The sequence below is a fragment of the Python bivittatus genome, unplaced genomic scaffold (genome assembly GCF_059951505.1).
Source record: "Python bivittatus isolate LINGU-HERP-01145 unplaced genomic scaffold, Pbiv_v1 ctg000590_np1212, whole genome shotgun sequence".
Lineage (NCBI taxonomy): Eukaryota > Metazoa > Chordata > Lepidosauria > Squamata > Pythonidae > Python > Python bivittatus.
In genome coordinates this window covers 31,419,410-31,443,172 of record NW_028277086.1, presented here as the reverse complement: position 1 = coordinate 31,443,172, position 23,763 = coordinate 31,419,410, and the positions used below count along the sequence as shown (strand labels likewise).

Sequence of the window (23,763 nt, the reverse complement as noted above, 5' to 3'; positions counted from 1 at the left end):
AAGGGATGGAGGAGGTCACTATTTATTGACAAATGCATATTGCAAAACTTACCCTGGCTGTAATAGATAACATACCAGTCTTTTTTCAATCCAATTAGCCATAGGATGGTGATCAAAAATTACATGCAAACAAGTAGACAGGTGGAAGATTTGGATGCTCCCAAGAGAGACATCAATCCAGGGCTGCTAGAGAACAGCTTAGAAATGCCGCTTTCTATCCTTCTGCCAATCCCCACCCCCAAGTTATTTTTAAACACTGCTTGCTAGTAATTTTCATGGTTTGTAAACTATAGAGACATTTTTGCTCAATCAGGTTTATTTGAAGAGAGCCAGTTTGGTGTAGTGATTAAGGCACCCGGTTAGAAACCAGGAGACTGTGAGTTCTAGTCCCACCTTAGGCACAAAGCCAGCTGGATGACTTCGGGCTAGTCACTCTCTCTCAGCCCTAGCAAGAAGGCAGTGGCAAACCACTTCTAAAATCTTGCCAAGAAAACTGCAGGGAGTAGACCAGGCAATCAGCCAGGAGTCAACACTGACTCAAAGGCACACATACGCGCACACAAAAAAAGTTTGAAGAAGGAAACAAGTATAGCAATATTAGAACTGAATGTTCTGAAGCATAATTCATTTTAAACACCAATTAAATTATATTATTTTATACTAAGCTACCATCAACCTGTAAGCATATAAGTAACACTAATCACTACAAACTAGGCGACGAATAATAAAAACAGACCAAGTGTAGGAAGCAGCATGTTTCATAAAGGACAAGAATAAGAGGGTTAAAAATATGTGGCTGCACTTTAGTATGGGAATACATGCGTATGAAGATTTTAAGTGGAGTGTTTTTGCAATGTAAAGTATGTAGAAATAGCTCTTAAGATATCTGTGTAAGTGTAGAGACAGCTTCCTATCAGCTGAGGGCTTGGTGTTTCAGATTTATCAATTTCATAATTTACTTTTTATAAATAAATGGATATTTGAACATCTCACACAATTAACAGAATGATTCTGTTCTTCCCTCACAGCATAGCTGTTTTAGCGCTTACCCACTGTAATGGCAGGTTTATATTCACATCCTTTTGTTGGGCCAGTTGCATAGCAACTAACATTTACAGTACCAGGAAGCCACCTCACTATCAGTGGTATACCTCAACAGAATTATTCCAGTTTCTCCCATCCCCAGTGTATGTGAAATTAGAAACTACTGGGAATGGGGGTATTTGGAAACAAAACTGAATTTCATGGTATACTTTTTCTTTTTCACTGTGTGCCTTTTCCATTTGAATATTTCAGTTTCTTCCTCATTTTGTAAAAAAGAAAGAGAATAACCCTGAAATAAACATGTTATGCTATACTTTCAGAATGCATACACATATGAACAGTGTTCAAAATAGGTAACAAAACAGAGCTGACTTGAGTATGGTGAATAGAACAGGAATATTGGCTTTCTGGGAAATAAGAGTAGTAGCAACACAGATCAAGAACAAAGTTGACTAGTGTAATAGGTTCTAGACTAGATTGTGCCATAAGACACTGTTTCTGCAAATTTCTGTTTGGAACATACAGTATTTGCTTATGTTAACTTGCATCAGTTCCATATGGGAACTAGTATATACAAGAAGAGTAGAATATTAAGTTCAATTGGAAAAGTTGGGCCTCTAGACTCCCCCCCCCCGTATTCTGCCTTGTTTTGGCCCGAGTAGTGCATTGTGAAAAGTATATAAAATAATGGCAAAGCATATTTACTCAGATATTTTACTGATCATTGCATTTAGGATTATAACTGATCTAAAGGTCATCAGGCTAAAAACCAGGAGACTCTGAGTTCTAGTCCCGCCCTAGGCATGAAGCCAGCTGAGTGACCTTGTGCCAGTTGCTCTCTCTCAGTGCTAACAAGAGGGTGACAGCAAACCACTTCCAAAAATCTTGCCAAGAAAACTGTAGGGACTAGTTAAGGCAGTCTCCAGGAGTCAAGACTGACTCAAAGTCAAACACACACACAAAAAGGAAGGAGAAAAAAAAGATCACTTCATTTCACAACAAAGGCTACTCAAAAAAATTCAATATTTAAAGCAATCTTTACTAATTTCTCCTTTAAAAAAAAAAAAACTGAACAGATGCCTTAGTTTGAACGCATATCAGATCTGTGAAGCTCTGGGTTTCATTTTACCTCTGGATATTCATAAAGCCAATGTTCCTAACGTCCCAAGCTGTACTGTCCCACAGTATCTGCCCAGCTGGTTTGATCTGACAGGATTGGTATGCTCCAGGTTCCCTTGATTTAAACAATGCCATCTTTTGGGATCCTGGAAGTGCGCCCTCTCTGTACCAGCACCTGCCCTCTGGAATGAGGTTCCCCCCCGAGATTTGAACGGCCTCCACCCTAGTGGGATTTCAAAAGGCCCTGCAGACGTAGCTCTTCACCAGGACTTTGGAAGACAATTGATGCCTGTTTTCTTCCTTTCCCTTGTTCTCATCTGGGTTTGTTTTCTCTGCCATCTTTGTTTTGTGTGTATTTGTTTTTAACAATCTTTTTAACCACCCAGTGTCGCTGGGAGTCGGGTGGCATATAAATTTAATAAATTATTTACTGCACAAAATCAAGTTCAGTAATGATTGAAAACCTCATTATTCAGGATGTAGTTTGCTCTTATTAAATTGAGAAGTGTCATTCGGTCTTGGTTCTCTTTTTTGTATTTGACAGTATACTAGGGAATTTCTAAAGATACTAAAAATAAAGAACTGGAATTGTGCAAAAGGTCATGATAGATTACTATGTAAATGTAATAACGCCTACCAGTATTCTGAACATGCAGACTAAATGCAGTGTGAGAGTACTGCAAGAAACATGTTACAAGCATAGCTATATACGCATTTTTACAATTATCACCACATAAATCCATTTTATTAGTACAATCTGAGAATCTGCTAACATAAAAGACCACACCCACCCAAACATTTATAGCATACCCCAATACTGAGCATTCCAAATGAGTGAAGACAGGTTCATTCCCAGGTAGGATTCCATTTTTAACTGTGATCTGTTCTTAGAAAGAAGTAGTTTCAGCAAATTCATAGTGTTGATAACATAATTACTTTTTGCTGAAGGATAAGGCAAAGGTCATGCATAACTTGGCATGTTTGTTTATTTATCAATTGGTAAGAAGTCCATACTTGTGTAGGCAGCAAAACAAAATCTGAGCATGAATGATTCCTATGCAAAATCACTGTGAGAAGTACCCTCCACAGTGACTAGTACACTTCTTGACCAAACATATAAAACATGCTATATGAAAAAGTTGCTAACTCAACATGTGTATTAAATACTGGAGGGGAAGGGGGATGGTTTACATTTTTATTATAATTTATTCTATTTAACAATCTAAGAAGTTTGCAGCCATCAGCAGTTCCAGTGCAATCTCAGGTGCAATTGGAAATTCAGGAATCTCTGTGGAGCTGTTAGTGTAGCGAACCTTATAGGTGAAATACATGCATACTTTAGATAAGACGTGGGAAGGAATCTCTCTGAAATTCACTTCATTTGTTTCATTTTCAGCAAACTGGCCTGTGCACACAAAAAACAAAGATAACTTATGAGCATAAATATTTTTTGACAAATAAATGTTTAATACAGAAGTGTATGGATATACAGATACATAATTTAGTGAAGCCTCTTCTACCTGAACTTCTGTATTTTAGATTTGTTATGTCTTCTTTATCTTTTATAATTATTTAAATTTGATCAACCTGAACAATTTCAGAATGTATTTTCTGATGTATTGATTTCACCTTAAATATTTTGTTTTATAAATTCTGTCAAACCAGTTCTTATAGCAACTTCTATTTTAATTATACCATTGGAACTAACCAGAGTGAAATCATTTAACTTCTTGTGTATGACGATGCACTAATAAATGGTACTGCCCTTTTCAGCCAGTATTTTTATATATATACAAAATACACACATATACATGTACATACATATAGAGAGAGAGCTGAGAACTACACAGTTAAAAGTAACATTCTGTGACAATTTCCTTTGTATTCACTGGCCTTCTGATATGCACATGTATTTCTTGGAGGAAAAGCCAAGAGATAAGCACCTGGCATACATAGTTATTACTCAAGACTTGACTTTGTCCAGTCCTTGTGGTCTAGAAGATAAGCCCATGTTTAGTCATCAGCTCCCAAGGAAAGTGTTATTAGATGTTTGAAAACAGCACCTTGCATTTAGATGGTTGATTGGTATGTGAGAATATATGTGATATAATCTGTTTTCTATTGCTGATCTGCATCCAGGAGTGGATTGCATCCAGAGCAACTGCTGCATTATTTCTCCAAAAATGTGAGGAGCTGTTTTTATGTTATCCTGCCTTTCCAACAAGGAGTTAGGCACAGCATATTTGGCTGCCCCATTTTATTCTTCATAATTCTGTGATGTTAATTAGTAAACTGGGAGATAATGATTGATCCATTAGTTGATCAGCTGGCTTTATAGTTGAGAAGTCTCCTGTTCATCTGCCCATCCCGTTAGATCTGGCAGAGAGGGCTTGCTTCGGGTCTCATTCACTTGGGACTTATACTTGGCGGGTCCCAGGAGGCAGGCCTTCTCTGCCGTGGCACCCGCCTTATGGAACATTGGAACATCCCCCCACCCCTGAAGTGAGGTTAGCTCCATCCCTGCTAATATTCTGAAAGTCCTTTAAGACCTAGCTTTGCCATCAGGTCTCAGGGGACCAGGGATATTCTAAGATGGCACAATTATTAATTTACTCTCTCCTGTACTTGATATTTTGTATTTTTAGAATGAGTTTTACATTTTTAGCAATGATTGTTCTTATATATTTATTGTTTTATTTTATTATTGTACAATGCCCAAGAGTCACTTCGTTTGAGATGGTCGGTGATATAAATTTGATAGACAGACAGACAGAGAGACAGACAGACAGACAGAGAAACAGGCATTCAGACATTTTCATCATTACTTTATTTGCAGATATACAAATATAATGACTGCTGTCCTAAATCATTATAGTTTGGGTAATACGTGGTTAAGGCACCAGACTAGAAACCAGAAGACTGAGAGTTCTAGTCCCACCTTAGGCATGAAAGCCGGCTGGTTGACCTTGGGCCAGTCACTCTCTCTCAGCCCAACCTACCTCACAGGGTTAATGTTGTGGGGAAAATAGGAGGAGGAAGGAGTATTAGCTGTGTTCACTGCCATGAGTTATTTATAAAAATAATAAAGGTGGGATAAAAAAAAATCTGAACAAAAAATATGGGGAAGCAGCCAAGAAAGTAGTTAATGGGATATCAGCATTCAGATGTCTTTTATAGTTCTCAGTGAAACATATACAAATTATATCTATAGCTGTATATGAAGGAACTCTTTTCTGTCAGATGCTGCTACATGAATCTATCCTTTATAACTTTGCTTTTGTCCTCAAAGTGGATTAGGTTTCTAGGTTGTAGAGAAACTAAAACTCAAATTTAACTAATTAAAACGTAAAAACTATTCCTTTAGCAATATTAGATGCAATTTTAGAAATAACAGTGGATTCAAAATTAGATTGTAAAACGCATTTATAAATTAAGCAGGATTTATTTTTGAAAAGAAACGGATTGGGGATTGTTCCACACTGGTGATAATCATTATAAAAATCTTTATCATAAATTTGAATTAAATCCGATTTTGATAGGTGTTTATTACCCCTGAATTTTATTCCTAAAATAAAATTGTAGTAAATGTGATTGAACATACGTGAGTCAATACTGTGAAATATAAGCAGACTTTCCTTTTCTCTTGCTCCTTCGCCCCATAAATCTGGTTTGTAAGAACCCAAATCTATGTTATGGATTTGGTGGGTGTGGCACTTTACAGGAAGAAGGATGGAATTATTTATTTAATAGGAAATGACTACAGGGAGGAGGAGAAATTCATTCCACCAGTAGTGTCCCTTGCATTGGCAGACAGACACTCTTGAATTTCACTTTTGGAAAGCATATTGCAGTTTGTGAATGCACAAGAGTTTTTTGGGCTGATTTTTTAATGATATCAAAAAAGTAACCCCAGTGGGCTGGAATTTGTTCTCTAAGTCTCTGTAGAATATGATGCACATTAATATTGTACAATCATCATCATTAGAAGGGTTTACATTCTTTCCATAATAGATATCATTGACCCAATCTGGTATTACATCTAAGTCAAAACTGATTTATCTCTTTTCAAAAAAGCAAAAACAACTGAAAATTGGCAAATCCTTAAGATTCCAAAATCATTTTGCACTTTTAATTGCTTGGACATATAGTCTCTGACTGAAATCGAAATACAAAATCCAACAAAACTGTACTGTTCTTTTTGAGAAACTAGTTCCAGAGATTACTCTAATATACATATTACAAGACAAAGAAAATAATTCTCAATCCCGTTTTTTCAGACCTGAGTGTCGTACTAACCTGGGCCACTCAACATTGCCTTTATTGTTCCTGATGTGAGTGCATGCTCCCGTTTAACAATGAACTCGTGGCCATCAGAAGATATCAACTTCACATACATAGCATCGGGGCCTTCACACCCACCATATGTTTTCTCTTCTCCATCTACAATACAAAATCAATGCATAACTTCAGTTTATGATTATTAGAAGGCTTAACAATTAAATTATGAACAACACTGAATTAATGAATATAAGAATACTAGCAAGCTCAGCATGGAAATATGATATTTGAACTCGTCTAAGAGTATTTAATCTCAAGCTGCTGAGCACTTCAATACTAGTTGGACACCAATCTACTAGTCTGAAATCTTTAAAAATACTATAGCATTCCTTGGTAATATTCAAACTTGGTGAACTTTTAAAAAGAGGGATTATTAATAGCTCCATCCGGAAACATGGAATATTTCCTTACTTTAACACTTTAGTTATTAAAAAAAGAAAAGAAAACTGCTGTGTATACTTGGTTATACTCCTGTCAAAAATATTTGGAGAGATGGTTATCTAAAACACTTCATAAAAGGAAGCTTTTAAAGATAAAATTTAAGTATGAATACAATTTCAACACACTATAAAGTAGAATTAATTATAGTGTTTTCTGTTATACCCCACCCTTCACACACATTCTGGTAATCTTTATTTTTAAGAAATATTTCACCTGTCGGAACACTCCCAATATGGCTTATAAAAAGACCATATCTGTAGAATTCTTTTTACAGGGCTGTTAATGGTAATTAACTCCATGAGGGGAATGGCTGAAGGGAAAGTCCAGCCGTGCAGGCTTTGGGGATGGTGATTACCCCTCTTCCTTCTCCACTTTTCAGAAGTTTTTGTACAAGGCACTTGGTGGTAATTGCTCTCTTGGGAGGGAAGAAAATGTCCAGCAAGCAGGGTTTTGTGATGGTTGTCATTTGCCCATCTTCCTTCCTTCCTCTTCAATTTTTCAAGATCATTTCAAGAATCCCTGTGTACTTTCATATTTTATCCATACTTTAATTTTGTGAAAACAGATTTCAAACAAGATACATATCTCCAAATAATGTGAGATTCAGAAGTGTCATTTTGTCATTCAGCAAACAAACTGAACTTTAAACGATATTCCATGACAAACAATTGCAATCACAAGTATTATATCAATTACTGCTCTGAAATCTCACCCAACATTTCATGAAAACATGGCTGGAATTAAAATCAGCACATTTTATGATATACTGAATGCATCCTTAAAAAGCAAAGATACTTCTAAAGGATATTTTTGTCAATATCCTTACCCATCTCTTCTTAACAAATGATATTTCTTTGCCTTTGGAGCTTTTAAACAGGATCTGAAAGCAAATGGAAAAGTACATACATATTCAAGTTCATAATGAAAAGAGAAGAATATTGTCTGGTGGCATTACAAGAAGGTCACTAATCACAATCTTTCTTACAGTTGGTAGTGACCTTAAATAAAAACACTATTTAGCTATGTTTACTGTATGATATTACCGTACCATATATAGAATGGTGTTAACATCACTACACCTTAGTTTGAGGCCAAGTTTATCTGTACAATTATGAATTTGACTGGCCAATCACATGGCCATGTCTGGCTAAAATCTTATCTAGGTTTTTGTATGCCCACAAATATTTACAATAGGTTTCAATATAGATTGTACATTTGTTAAAAAGCAGTCCATACCTTTGCATACAGTATGCTGTAGAAAAACAGAAATTCCAGGCCAGTTTCACTCATATTGTGTCTGAGCATTACACTCTTTAGCCTTCCACCACAAGTTTGCCCCTAGATACTAAAAGATTCTCCACCCGTAAAGTATTGGGATTAATGAATCTCTGAATCCTGCTTCATTCAAAAAATATGGCTTTAATTAAATCAATTTACAGAATTCCAATAAGTGCTGGCCAGTTCAAGCCAAAGACCCCATATAAAGCTTTCTTCTAACAAATTAGTTGCTAGACTTAACTTTACTTGTTCATTCTTACTCTAAAGCACCCAAATAACCTGGGTTATTAACCAAGGACATAATTCTTCTTTCTATGCAACTTTTAATGTCATTTGGAGAGATTTGGCTCATATCTATTTTTTTCTATTCTTGTTTTGTATTGGGAATCTCTGCCCACTCCCATAAGGATCATCCTTTCTTTTTGAAGGCAAAATACCTTTGACCATACTTTTGAAATATAAAGGGTAAACACATTTTTTTATAAAAATGGTGATTTCATATCACTAAGATGTAACAGCAGTAAATGTGTTTAGACTTTAATGTTTTATACATTAAATTACATTATTGTTTGATGCTTTCAGGTCTCATCTTTGCTGAGAAACCATACTAAAATGTTATACCAATGGCAAATATTGTAACTTCTTAGAAAAATATTTTTTTATTAATTATGTATGGAGTAACTTAGGAGGGTCTCACAACATGCAATAGAAAAACTGATGGAAAAAATAACAATGGACCAAGACAGACCAAGATGGGGGTTAACTTAATGTTCAGTTCCTTTGCTGCTCAAGAATGCAAATCAATCACAATGTCCGTAGCATAATACCTCAACATTTAGAAAAATGCCTGTGGTAAATGAATCAAAGCTAAATAACTGGCTTGTTGGCAGCATGTAGCTGGCCTTAGAAGTTAAGAAGGGACAGGTTTTGTTAATACTTGGATAGTAGATCTCCAAGGTATACCAGGGCGCTTGATAGAATGGAAACTTAAAAAAAATAACACAACAAAAATAACCTCCCAGAAGGTGGCTATAGCAAATCACTTAACACTGCTAACAAGTACAGGTTGTCCTCAGCTTGCATCCATTCGCTCAGCGACCGTTCAAAGTTATGGCAGTGCTGAAAAAATGGACATACAACTGGTCCCCAAAGTTCTGGCCATCACAGCACCCTGTGGTCATGTGATCATGGTCCGGGCACTCAGGTGCCCAGCTCATAATTATGATGCCACAGTCATATGATCATCATTTGTGACCTTCCCTGCCAGTTTCCCACAAGCAAAGTCAATGGAGAAGCCAGCAAGGGAAGGTTGCAAGTCACTCCAGTAAGTCACTCTTGCCTGCAGCACCCACCCCTGCCTGTGCACAGCTTCTACCGGCTCTCCCAAGCCTCCCCCAACATATTCCCCCAGCCTCCCTTGACTCACACATGGCCTGCACTGGGCCTCCCAAGCCCTCCCCTGGCATCCTCCACCCCCCCCCAGCACCCCTGCGCTCCTTACCTGGGACTCCCACTAATTCCCACTTAATGACCTGCAAGTCTTGGGGTTACGATGGCAACCGGGACTGCCAGGATTGCCATCGCTAAGTGATGCAGTCATCTATCACTGCACTTTACAACTGGATCACTTAGTGATGGCAATCCCAGTCCCAACTGCTTTGTAATCTGAGGACTACCTGTATACTAAATAGATATCTCTATCAAGTCACCAGGAGATTAACTCACTTGAATAAGGTTTTTCCTGTAGGACTTTTTTTTAAAAAAAAGATACTCAAATTATCATTGCAAATGTTACCAAAATAAGATACAAATAACTTTAGCTTCCCAAGTATAATAAAATACAAGCAAATCAGATGATTTAATTCAATCTTCCAGAACTTAATACCTATCAGATAGTTGGACTGTACCTCCTACAATCTCAAGGACAAAAGATAAGTGCCTAGAATGGTACTATTTAAATGTGCATGCCACCGCTTGCACAGAGAGCCAGTGTGGTATAGTGGTTGGACTAAGAATAGCTGGACTCTAGTCCACTTTCAGCCATAGAAAGTTACTGGGTAATTCTAGCCTGTCTTAACTACAGTTTAGCCCAATCTGTTTAATTGAGTTGTTGTGTGGAAACATAGGAGGACAATACACTTTACCATGAGATAGATAGATAGATAGATAGATAGATAGATAGATAGATAGATAGATAGATAGATAGATAGATAGATAGATAGATAATCAGTCCAGGAATTTCTGTAAGATATTATTTTTGTTAAAAATACATAATTGGGTTTTTTTGGTCAGGTGTCCCCTTGATCTTCAGAATAAGTTTTCCTTCTGGTAAAAATACTGCCTGTATTATCAAAATACAAGTAAGATCATTTCTGATAAAGAATATCTTAAGTGTGTGTGTGTGTGTGTATCCTTATATAATGTATTTCAAAATTATATCTATGTATATAGATATAGGTATATTCATTGTAGAATTTACTGGAATATATTTCAGGCCAAATACTATTCCCCCCACACACACACTGGATGACACCTCAAGATTCCTTGCAGATAAAAACATATAGTAATGATCAGGAAATTATTTCTTGCTGCTTACTTCCAGGCAGCACAGCCAGAAGTAATGCTTATCAGCTGAACTCTCTTAAAAATCCTATATGTAGTCACTTTCCTCATTTAGAAGACAGAATTGCTTTTCTTGTTCACTATACTATATTATACAGAGATAGGAATCTTGTTTAAAATGGAAATACACACAGAAAGAGTAGAACTTGGTTTTTAAACTTTGGTTAAGTCTGTGATGTGCCAAGTTGGGAACCAAGAAAACACAACTCTTGCTATCAGCTAATTCCATGATCCACCTATTGAGTAAAGTAACTGAGATTATGAAATACCTGACTATAGTCAAAGAGTAGATATTGCATCAATATCTGCCTTGTCAATTGATCAGTATCCCAGCACAAGTGGCACTGAGCAAAGAAAATGGCTTTGAATGTGATTTTGCACAAAACCCTTCACCAATTTATTTGAATATTTGGGAAGTATTATTCCTATAGAAGGGGCAGTACTGTCTGCATATTTAATCTAATTTTGTCCAAAATTATACATATTGTCTTTTAAAATATGAAATTAAAGATGTCTTGGTCTAAAAGCCCAGCTCCCATGAAAGTGAGCAGCCTTCATCCCATCAGAAAGATATATTGTGCCTGCAGTTTCAGTATATCGTGTGAACATTTCAAAAGTTTTGGTTGTTTTGGGTTGCCCATCCTAGTCCACAAGAACTAAATAATTCTTGTTGAATTCATTACCATAAGATATAGTAATGTCCACTAACTTGGATGGTTTTAAAAGGAATTTGGAACTTCACAGAGGACAGATACATCAAGGGTTTTTAGTCTTGAGACTCAAGTACCTCCAAATACCAACCTCAGAACAATGGTGAAAAGGGTTATTCCTCCATCTCCTGTTTGCAAGTAACCTAGAGGCACTGGTTGGCCACTGTGAAAAACAAAATGATGGACTTGGGCTGACTTTGTGTTTTTATGAAGCTTTAAATTTCCAAATCTCAGATTGCAAATTGAATCAAACAGCATCTGACTTAATCTGAATCAAAATCAGTTTCATCAAACTTGATCTGAAAAGATTTTTGTGGCTGGTGCACACATGAAATAACACTACATAGGTGGGCTTTGCTCAGCATGGCACCATTCAAATCTTTTAGATCTATAATTCCCAGAATAGTTAGCTAGCATGACAAACAGCCATATTATCAGGGGAATTCTGGGCAGTTGCAGTCATAATATACTCAGAGGGCTCCATATTCAGAGAAGGTTGATATACCCCCTTTTTGGTGATTTAGTTTTGATGGGTTAAGAGACATAATTTATTGCTGTTCCTGGTTTTGAATTTCCTAGCATTACATGTGCAGTAAGAGAGCTAGTTTGGTGCAGTGGTTAAAGCACCAGGCTAAAAACTGGAAGACTGATTTCTAGTCTTGCCTTAGGTACAAAGCCAGCTGTGTGATCTTAGAACAGTCACTTTGTCTCAGTCCTAGGAAGAAGGCAATAGTAAACCAGTTTTTAAATCTCGCCAAGAAAATTGCAGGGACTTTCCAGGCAGTCGCTGGGAGTCAACACTGACTGGAAGGCACATGTACAGTATGTCTGTATCCTTATTGCATAGATCATATTTTAAATGGTGTGGAAAATCATTTAGTAATTGTAGGCAAATGACATATTTAAGGACAGGGAATTCTGTCACATTACTCGATTTCTAAGCTACACAATGCAATATTTGAGAGTTGGGTTATTAACAGAGTGGCTCGTTTCATTTGTAATCATAAGAAAAAAAAGCAGAGAGTAATGGGGGAAAGAAATACTATAAAAATAGGTGTGCCAAGGCAACCCCAAGAGAAAACTCCAGCCAGGAGTTCGCAAATAATGAAGAGGTGAGGCTACAGAAAGATTGACATAAACTCCTCTGAGTTCTTATTAAAAGGGAAGAAGGCGGAGCCACGCTCACATGGAGCTTTCCACAAAACAGCAGTCTAGAGACATGGCAGCCCTTAGAAACGAGCAAATGAAGTAATCTTCAGGGGCTCAGGGAGGAAAATAGAAACGGAGTGCTGTTTTTAGCACAACTTTTAAAAGGGCACCCATAAACCAAATCAAAGGTAGGACCGGCTTCCCCGATGCGATCCCTTTTCGAAATGCTGTACTACAACACCTATCATCCCCATTCGGTGATAGGAAGTATAGTCAAACATAGTTGGAAAGCACCCCGAAGCTTAATTCACGCCTGGGACTGAGTCGCAGCGAGAACTCACTTTCCGCCCAGCAACGACACCAGCCCGTTCCCACGACTCCCAGCTATTGGGGCAAAGCTGTCCTTGTGGCGATCAAAATACGCAAGAGGGAACGTGTCTATCAGGCCGTCCGCTCGCTCGCGCTCCAATAACTCACCGCCTTCCCACGCAGCTCCGCAGAAATCCGCGAGGCAACTCCTCAGGCACCACACGGCTCCAGCCGGGACAACCGCCCGCAGAAACCACTTCCTGTAGGTCACCGATAACGATTTCCGGTCTCCGAAACGCAAGCAGGGGAACAAATACGATAGAGACAGATTGTAGAGTAGCACGATGTGGGAGTGACTGGGAGGACCTTTTTTTTTAGTTAATGCTGAAAAGACGAAGAACTTTTATAAGAATAACTCAAGTGACTTGAGGGTGAGGTGTCTTACTAACGGTATTTTAAAATGCCGACGAATGATTCTGCACAGTTTTGATTTATTTAGTGCTACCAGATCTGATCTGAAAAAATCGAGGCGACCCCAAGGTGGCATTAAAGCGGTTTTTATTGTTAAGTACAGAACGCTGGCCTACGCTGCAGGGCTGTCGAAAGCCGTTCTGTTTCAGTTACAGTCCACTCGCTCGCAATATTATTTCTTGCAGGGAAAAAAAAATAAGGAAAAGTAGTTTCCCATCTCCGGGGCGTGAGGGTTCACTAAGCCATTATGATCTTGTGCGAAATGCGAATCCGCCATTGCTATCAGCCATGGATAAGGCCTTAGAAAAGATGTACCAAGTCAATGAAATCTAGGTTAGAGAGAACAGGAACCGGCACCTTTGCTTTTATGTTTTAAAGCGAAGAAAGAGACGCTTCTGCTCAACTATGCATTTCTACGTCGTTGCTTCCTCACCCTGTGAAGTAGATTGGAGTGACCATCTTCCCTGGCTGAAAGCGGAATAGAACCTGTTCTCCCTGGTGCTAATTCGACACCGTCACCACTACAAAGCAATATGTACATGTTGTTGTTTAAATCTTATATTAGATATAAGCCAGTGTTGTCCAAACTTGGCCACTTTAAGATGAGTGGACTTCAACTCCCAGAATTCCCCAGCCAGCATGGCTGGCTGGGGAATTCTGGGAGTTGAAGTCCACTCATCTTAAAGTGGCCAAGTTTGGACAACACTGATATAAGCAAAGGCACTTTCTCTCTCTCATATAGACAGAGGGAACTGCTTACAAAAATCTTGAGCAAAAGACTTCAATGACCTTTGATTCTGTTTGTCGTGTGAGAATATTATGCAAGAAATGAAACAGTCGATTATTTTCCATATAACTTTTAGATCAGTGTTTTCCAAACTTGGCAACTTTAAGATGTGTGGACTTCAACTCCCATGCTGGCTGAGGAATTCTGGGAGTTGCCAAGTTTGAAAAACACGGTTTTAGACTAAGAGAGGAACAGGCTCCCGGCTCTTGGGAGTATTGGACGTAATGGGAAAGGCAGTTCCCAGAAGTTACAAGCTGCAGATTCTGATGGCTCCACTTTCAATCTTGCTGTAGCCATTTACCTCTGAAATATGCTATCCTTTTTTAAATTATTCTTCGTGTTAAGCCCTATCACTCTGAGATCTTAAACAGCCTAAAGGTCAGCGTTCAAACGCTTTAAATTAAATCTCTATGAACTCGGGAGAACTTGGCTGGCTCTCGCGAGACTCTGTAGCTGGTTATCGCGAGAAGGCGGAAGTTCGAATCCCTCCCGGCTCCCGCCCGCCAAAGCAGGGCAGTTTCTCTTTCCCGCGGCTGGCGCGCGATGGTTTGGGGTTTGTAGGTGTGCGGATGCTCTTCAGCCCTACAGGTCTCTTGCATTTGAATCGTACGCGGGTGGATCCCTGTGATCACTAGCTAATAAACCTAGGAAAGGACACTGGGGATTAATACGAAGTAATAGCTCTGTTAATTTCCAAAGAAAAGGGACTTGAATAGGAAATGAGTAGAAAGGAATTTAGCTTTTTTTTGGAAGTTTAAAGCAATTTACTTGCTTCCTAGAAAGAGTCAGTAGGGGCTTTTTTAGCTCACTCAGTTTAATTTCTGTTTTATTTTGCTACTGACTGTTGAAATGCATTGTTATCGATATGCAAAATTCTAATTGGTTTAAAACCATGCAATGGTTTTCTAAATAAATTGATAGAATACAGAACTTTGTAAAACTAATCTCGTCATTATCCCATACTTTTGTTTACTATAATTGAAAGCCTGGTAGCAAGCAGCTACAATATCCAGCATCGACACTTGAAGTCAGAATTATGGATGGTGGAGCTAGGTTTATTGAAACTCTAAAGCGAACAGGATATTTAAAGGCAGATTCACTTAATGGAGAAGACTTTGACTGGTTATTTGAAACTCTGGAAGATAAATCATTTCTGGAGTGGTTTTGTACAGCTTTGAACGAACGTCATGTATTATCCAAAGAAGAGTTGCAGTCATTTAATGCTCTCCTAAAATCATCAAAACCTATTTTAGGAGAAGAGGCTCTTGATGAAGTTCTCAAGATTTCTAAGCCTTTTGATTTGAACACTAATAATGATGAAGAAGAAGAGGAAAATCTTAAAATGTTAGAAGATGAATTTCAAACTCTTCAAAAGATTAAACAGCTAAAGATTCATCGACGTAACAAGCTTCAAATCATGGCCTCGGCTAATAGCTTTGTTTCCTTAAAGATTAAAGAAAGGGGCGAGGAAGAACCTAAAATCCTGAAAGAGGGTCAAGGGAACTTCATGGCCATGAATATAAAAATAAACAATGAGCTTCAGATTCTTACTGAAGGAGTTAAGAAGCTTGCTTCTTTTTTTGCTGTTGCAGCTGGACAAGAACTGGATCCTCATCCTGTGCTGCTAACCCAACTTGCTTTAGATAATTATTTGTATCAAGAAGAACAAAGCACTGGAGCTCTCACTTCATATACAAAAAAACAGTTTTTCCAGGGTATATCTGAATTGGTGGAAAGTTCTAATGAAGAAAATTTTCAACTTGTACATATAAGTAAGCCCTGCAGTTGTGAAGGAAGCAATGATATATGTGATGAAAGATTAGAACTGACTAGGTTGCAAATGGCATATATTTGTGCTCAGCATCAATTAATTCAACAGCGAGCTAAGAACCTAAGTATGAGATCTGGTCTTCAGTGGGCAGAGAAGAGTATCTGTTCTTTAAAAAAGGTAAGATGATGATGTTTGCATACTCAGGCATAGTGCTATTGTCTTAAACACATGATTTTAAGCAGCCTCTGAATTCAGACTGAGTTGACTTGAACTCTTAAATGTTCCCTAGACTGGCACTCATTATTTTGGGCAAACTCATTTAGCATTTCAGAACGGATTGATCCTGAAAATGAAATATAAGTTGCTCAGATCCACACTGAGTTGGACCTTGGCTGGTCTTGAGGTTGCAGCTGGAATGAGTTTGAGTCAGTGATTCTTGAGGAAGTAGACAGGGTTCTCTGTGCTGTTCAGCCACCTGTTTGTTGGAGCCAGACCCCTTCTGGGTTGTTAACGCAGCCAGAAAGATGACCTGCATGGTCTTTGAGGGAGGGGGTGGTACCTTCAGCCTTGAAGGAGATGATGGTGGGCCCCGTCTTCAAGAAGCCATTCCTGGAGCCAACACTTTTAGATAATCATCCTGTTTCCAATCTTTTTAGAGAAGGTGGTTGAACAGCAGTTGCAGAGGACCCTGGAGGAAGTGGATTATCTAGGCCTGTTTCAGTTGGATTTCAGACCAGGATTTAGTACAGAGTCAGCCTTAGTCACACTTATAGATGACATGTGTTGGAGCCAGGATGGAGGTGTTGCATCCATTCTTGTGCTTCTTGATCTCTCAGTGACTTTCAATACCATGGTATCCTTCTAGACCAGTTTTGGGAATTGGGGGCACCATTCTCTTCCTTTAGGGCCAATTCCAGTTGGTGTTGGCTGCGGGGGAGAGATAGCTCCCTAGGCCCCTCTTTTGTGGGATGCCACAGGGCTCAGTGCTATGTCCCTTCCTGTTCAACATCTACATGAAACCCCTGGGTGAGGTCATTTACTGGTTTGGAGTTTGGTATCAGCAATATGATAATTATATCCAGTTATATCTTTTGACCCCGCACTGGCCAAGAGAGGCTGTCAAGGTTCTTTTCCAGTGCTTGGAGATTGTACAGGCCTGGATGGGGAAGAACCAACTCTGACTCAGTACTATCAAGACTGAGGGGCTGTGGATATTAGAGCCACCTAGATTTAAGAATATTCCATCTTTAACCTTTCAAAAGTACTGCACAATTTGGAGATCTTGCTGAACTCAGCTCTGCTCAATGAGCAGTTGACATCTATAGTCGGGAAGGCCTTTGCGCAATTCCTTCCTTTCCTGTATTGAGAGGCCCTTCAGACAGTCACTATGCATGCCCTAGTCACTTCATCGCTTGAATGTTGCACTGCACGCTACATGGGGCTGCCCTGGAAGATTACTCAGAAGCTTCCACCGGTCCAGAATGCAGCAGTGCGGGCAGTGATGGGCATGCCTTGATATACCTATGTAACACCCCTGCTTTGTGAGGTGCATTGGTTACCAATGTGCTTCTGAGTGTGATTCAAGATGCTGGTTATGACCTGTAAAGTCCTACATGGGATAGGGCCTGGTTACTTGAGGGATTGCCTATCTCCTGTGGTGTCTGCCTTACTAGTAAGAGCTGACAGGATTGGCACACTCTGGGTTCCTTCAATTAATACTGTCATCTATCAGAACCAGGAAGTGTGCCTTATCTGTTATGCTCCTGCCCTCAGGAATGAAGTTCCTCTTGAGATCCGTGTGGCTCCCACCCTGATGACAGACCTCACTGGGCTGAGGTGGTTGGGGTCCCTTCTTGGATATGTTTGTATGTGTTTGGTGTTGTTGGCCAGATTCACCATCTTGTTCTTTATCTCTTCTGTTTTATACTGTATTTTTATTTTGTCTTGTTTATGCTATAAGCCACCCAGAGTTAGTCAAGAGTCAGTTGGCACCTAAATCGAATAAAATAAATAAATTCTCCAAATAACTGATTCTCACGCTGGTAATTATTTCCTTGATCTTTCAGCCACTGGGGCAATTGGATCTCCCAGACAAGGGACTCAAGTAGACAAGGAGATGGATTTCCATTCCAGAAATAAAATATGCTGATAAAATGTATGCAGAGTAACTACAGAATATTCAAATTCAAGTTCTGAATAGAACTGTTTTATCCATATCAATCAGTAACATTGGAACTTTATTTATTTATTAAAATTTTTATATAGCCGCCCATCTCACCATAAGCGACTCTGGGCGGTGTACAACAAAGCTAAAAACAATTAATAAATACATTAAAAATATAAAAAGCAGAATAAAACAGAGAATAAAAGGATGTTAAAAATAAGGGAAGTTATTTTTATGGGGAAGTTAGAAATCCTTGTTAGAAGAGAACTACGGGCTTCTGAAAAGTTTCCATTCTTATATGGATCAATGTTGGCTGAATTTGCTTCATAGAATAGTTTCTATGTTGCAATCAATTATGGTGGCCTTTCCAAAATGGAGGGGCCAAGCAAAGTGTATTATAGTCTCAATAAAATAAGTATAGAAGAAATTGGTGAGCAAATGAAGTTTTGCAAAATATTTCTCACTGGCTCAGCTCTACAGCAGTTCAGATTTTAAAGATGGGCAGCTGTAATTATACTTCAAATAAATAGTGTGTTATGGAATTGATTTATCCAATTTTTATATGGCTTACCACTAGCCAAGTGATTCTGGACAGCTAGCAAGGGTTAAAAGCATCATGATATGAAAAGAAGACAACAAAAATAAAACACACTACTCTGGGGACAAAACATAGACCTCAAATAGTTGCAACAAGCTTATATACCATCCTGGCCTAGAGTGTGGGAGAAGAACCAGATCTTCAGGGATTTTTTTAAATGCCAGGGTGGGGTGGAAATGTATTCCATAGAGCAGGTACTGTGACAGAGAAGGCATGCTTCCTGTATCTCCCAAGATGATATTCAATTGTTGACCCAGAGCATGTCAACTCTGTTGGATGTTGTAGGATGGGCAGAGAGAAGGAGAAGGAAAAGGAATGGAACGGTATTGTAAATATAGAAAAAATAATTAGAGGGGAACTCCTGGAATTCAAGAGCTAACTAATAAGAATTCAGTTGAAGAGAAACTCACACTATTTGTTTATTAATTTTGCAGACTCGTGGAAAAGAAAATTTTGAAGCTAAAATTTCTAGCTTGAATAATGACATTGCAAAAATAAAAATAGATTTATCACAAATAAACAGTGAAACCCTATCTTTGCTGATTAAGGAGAATGCAGAGCTGTTGAATATGCCTGTGGTTAAAGGAGATTTTGATCTACAAATTGCTCGACAGGACTACTATATATCGAGGCAGGATCAGATCTGCAACCAGCTGATCAAACAAAAGGCATCATTTGAATTTCTTCAGTTGGCCTATGAAATTGAATTTCAAAAACTTAGGGAAAACAGCCGTCAACTGGAAAATATAGTGCAGGTCCTGGAATCAAGCAGTGACATTTTAGTGCGAACAACAGAAACATCTGAGCCTTCTATATCCCTTCATAGGACACCAAGAAGCACTGTTGAGTCAAAGGATAATGCAGCACATAGGTAAGAAGTTGACTTGCTTCAAACTTTGAGTAACTAAACACAAAGTCTCTTGTAGATATATATGACATTTACTTTCTTTTTATTGTACAATATTTTAAGTTGTTTCTAGTTAAGCGGTTGTTAACCTGAATACTTGCATGAAAACTAACTACCAGGTTAGTAAAACATTTTTTTGCAGAGCTATAGGAAGCTGAAATGGAGATTACCAATAAAATCAATGGATGTAGTCCCACCTCCCATCCAAACTTTCAGATGAATAGGTTCTAAGTTCACTTTTAAGATGCAAGTATTTGGGGTTTTTGTAATTTTGATTGGACAGTATAATTTACTTGCGTCTTTCCTTGAATAAAAGAGTGTAGGGATGTTCCACTTTGCATCAAATGTACTTTTTCATCTAGCTTTGGTAACATTTCAACCAAGATGAAATTAGGCTAGCTTAATGTTCTCCCTGTATTATACCTGCCTAATGTTGGATTCAGTCATTCTAAAGTCAGCCCTACTTTGCCAGTGCTTAATCTTACTTATTTAAAACAATGAATTACAGTGGTAGCACAAGAAATAATGTCAAACGTGACTCTTGAACCAAAGATAGCATGGGTGCAAAGCTCCAGTACCTCTTGAACTGCTGTATTTGAGCCAGATTTTACAGATTTTATTAAATAATTTAATATCTTATATTAATACTTCACTGTTAATGAAATACTGGTGGTGTTAACTTCACTGTATTTCTATCCCACTTCTGTACATATTTTAAAGGATGTGTCAACTTCTGGAAGGAAAGAATCCAAAGCAATTATTCAGAACATATGAAAGACTTGAGGAGATGGCTGAAAAGTTACACCTGGATTCAGTATCAGTGCTTGATCAATTAGTGATAGCTGGGCAAGAACAAATTCTTTTTCTATCAAAGATGGATGCTGATTTAACTATTCTTCATGATTCTATATACTGCAAAGAACAAAGTGTCTGTCTTAGTAATCAGGTAAGTAATTGCATTTTGATCACCTGAGATTGTGGTTTCATGGAGTATTCAGCAGTACTTTTCTTAGTACTCAGTGTAATGATAAGAAAATACCTTATTCATATAGCTTTTTGATGTGGTTATTACATGTGTTTAATCTAAACACTATAGTAAGTTACCATAAATCTGGTAGGCAGAATTGAGTCCTTCCAAATCTCTGACACACTCTGGACTTAGCCCAAATATTCTGGCTCAGGCTGGCCCTTTTTTCTTGACCATCTTAGTGCCATCAGCTATCCATATTGACATCTGTTGCATGTTCATTCACCAAGCTTGAAGCCCCTGCCCCATTGTGACAATAGTAGGATAGCTGTTTTCTCTGGCTTTCATATCCTATCTCTTGTTTCCACAGTGGGGAGAGAAACAAGAGCCATCACAAAATTGCAGCACTACCTATGTGAAGTTTGTACAAGATCCAATTTTCTGTAGCTGTATCTAGGACAGAAAATAGTATGTACTCTAGAGCCACTGCATTTTGTCTGGTGTCTCTAGCTATATATGCTATCCCTGGACAAAATCCTGATCACAGAATCTGGATTTGTAGTAGCTGCTGCTTCTAAAAAACATTACAGAACATTAAAGTTTTCTGATTTGCCTTGAGCAGTTCCTGCCTTTTCCAAATCTCATCGGGTCATATCCTGCCTCCTGGAGTTCTTTATATGGTTCATAAACTGGGTTCAGGGAATTAAGCCAGGGTCAAAAATACATATTTTATTTTATTGAATTTGTATTTAAAAATATGTGGAATCTTTCCAGGTTCCTAGTAGCTTTCTACAACATAAAATATAAAACATCCACAGTAAAAATAATCCACAAACCCAAATAATATCATCACTCAATTCAGATTTATGAAGAATGAATACAGTACTCAATAAATATTACCAATGGGAAATAATAATTTCCAGAAAGGCCCTCCTTCACTATCAGGATTCTGTCATTAGAGGTGGGGGTGGCACTAGTCTAGGAGATTTTTCAGGAGCATTGGCACTATGATGGAAAAACACTTTCTGGCCTCAGCCTCTTTCACCTGCACTGCTAAGATGCTTCTTCTGGATCTCCTCAGTGGATCAAAGTATACCCTGAGATTGGTGCACAGAAAGAGGCCACTTGGAGGCAGTTTTATCAAGAGTTTGAGTCATCTCCTGTCGCCAGAAGCTATCTCAGCAATCAGTGAACAGCTTGTCAGGTCATTTGGAAATTCTACTGGAGCAGAAGGTCTGAAAAGACTGCAGGAAAGAAAAATTGTTCTACTCAGCAAGAAGAGGGAAGGAAAATAAAAGCAGGATTTGGGCAGCTCTTCTGAGATGGGTTTCGTAGACCAGATGTTGGTGTTCTGGTTAAAGATATGCTGTCAGCTAAGTGACCAAAGTGAAGTTGCTGTTCATCTGACACACTATTTTTGTATCAATGTATGAGAAGGTTTCAGGCGAATGAACTAGCTCTAATGCAGCACTTTTGAATATTTGAGCTTGAGACCCCCAATCTAATGTAATGTGTGAACCCAACCATACTTTTTCATTCAGCAGAGGGTTCTTGCCAATGACCAATAATGGTTTGCCTAAGGGATTGAATCAAAATGTTCAGATTCCTGGTCTACAATATAAATGTGAGACTGCCAAGAATTCCAAATTTTGATTTTAAAGAAGTGTATTTCAAAAAGATACGGACAGAAACTGCTCATGGTTGCCTAAATAAAAGTTTTAGTATGATGATATTTTTAGGAAGATATATTGGGACAGATGTGTATTGAACTCATTGTATTTTTCTCATGTTTAGGAACTGTCTGAACATTTTCACCAGCTGGAATTCCAGTTGAATAAAATAAACCAGCTTATTATGGATTTTCTTGCTGATATAAAGGCTAAGAAGAAGGTCCTGGAAAACAATACATTACAGCAGATGGAAAGAAAACTCTGCATGTATTTCTTCAACGATGAAAAACGTTTGAAAAACGTTGTGGAAAGATTGGAGCAACAAGTTAAGGCTCAACCCAACCCTTAAAGATTGTATGTTAAATTACTAACATAGATTTTCATTTTTGGTAAAGTTTTGTCTATTCAATTTTTTGCACTGAAATTTAACCAGAAGGGCTGTTGCTGCAGCACCAGGAAATTTAAAGGAAACTCTGAAGGCACCTCTATGGGTGAAGGCTTATTTGGGGAACTAGATATATTATACTCTTGAGCTCAAGGACAAAATAGAATCTGGCAAATATTCTCATATAAAAAGATAACTAAGTCCATATGAACTTGCTGCAAAACTTCCTAGGTTTATTATACAACTTTGGAGGAATCTGTAGGACATTAACTCATTAGCCGGTAGTTTTTCCACTGGTTTTCTTTTTTGTCCTCAGAATCAATATACTGATCATTAAAATTCCATCCTAATTTGGGAAATATTCCACAGCTGCCTTCCTCAACCTCATGCTTTCCCATAGTGTTTAAGGACAACTACCATTCTACGACTGTAGTTGTAGATTAGGACAGCAAGTGGATACTGAGATAGGAAGGGCTATTCTAGGGGGTGATTAAATCTGCACTTCTGTGCCTAGTAGGTACTTTGAGTATGTATGCATGTGTATGTATGGTACATAACACCCCCCCCACACACACAAATTCCCTATGAGTATTCTCCATTTATATACAGTTGTGTTCATTTCATCTTAGTACTTAGTACTTGATTTAACAGCCAAAGATAAAATCCTTCCATATATTTTAGATTTGGTTGTAAATATTGATCCTACTGAAAGTAGAGTTTTATAGTTGAAACATGTAAACTTCAAATAAATTTTTAACCATCTCAAAGGCTGTGCTTTTTTTATTTCCTAATATGATAGTACAAGCACTTCTGGAAAACAAATTTTATTCCAGGTACGGTAAAGAGCAAAGGGACTCCCTTGTAGCATGTTTATAGGATATGTACCTCACATTAAAAGGCGCGGGGGTGGGGGAGAGACATTTCCAAGGCTTATGCCAGATTCACTAAGGAGCAATTTAGATTCACTCGGCAGCGCTACTTTATTTTTTACGCCCCTAGAGCCGCCAACGAGGACAAAAGCGTCCACCGTCTT

The 23,763-nt window shown here is 38.2% G+C and overlaps 2 protein-coding genes across 4 annotated transcripts; one reads left to right on the top strand and one right to left on the bottom strand.

The window, feature by feature from the left end:
- Window positions 1-3,131: 3,131 nt before the first annotated feature.
- Window positions 3,132-13,296, bottom strand: ELOC (elongin C). 3 transcript variants are annotated; one of them, XM_007439917.3, is made up of 5 exons: window positions 13,179-13,266; window positions 11,644-11,715; window positions 7,769-7,822; window positions 6,460-6,603; window positions 3,132-3,568 (listed from the first exon to the last, which is right to left on the bottom strand). In XM_007439917.3, exons 3-5 carry the CDS (start codon window positions 7,770-7,772, stop codon window positions 3,378-3,380), a joined length of 339 nt encoding a protein of 112 aa, XP_007439979.1. In that variant the 5' UTR covers window positions 7,773-7,822; window positions 11,644-11,715; window positions 13,179-13,266; the 3' UTR covers window positions 3,132-3,377. The 3 variants fall into 3 exon arrangements, with proteins under 3 accessions (XP_007439979.1, XP_007439978.1, XP_025029998.1); XM_007439916.3 differs by lacking the exon at window positions 11,644-11,715 and having other exon boundaries at window positions 13,179-13,296; XM_025174230.2 differs by lacking the exons at window positions 7,769-7,822; window positions 11,644-11,715 and having other exon boundaries at window positions 13,179-13,261.
- Window positions 13,297-14,747: 1,451 nt separating this feature from the next.
- HAUS3 (HAUS augmin like complex subunit 3) lies at window positions 14,748-23,497 on the top strand. The gene is made up of 4 exons (XM_007439915.4): window positions 14,748-16,216; window positions 19,236-19,672; window positions 20,429-20,654; window positions 22,470-23,497. The coding sequence occupies exons 1-4, from the start codon at window positions 15,305-15,307 to the stop codon at window positions 22,692-22,694; spliced, it is 1,800 nt and encodes a 599-aa protein (XP_007439977.1). The 5' UTR covers window positions 14,748-15,304; the 3' UTR covers window positions 22,695-23,497.
- Window positions 23,498-23,763: the final 266 nt, after the last annotated feature.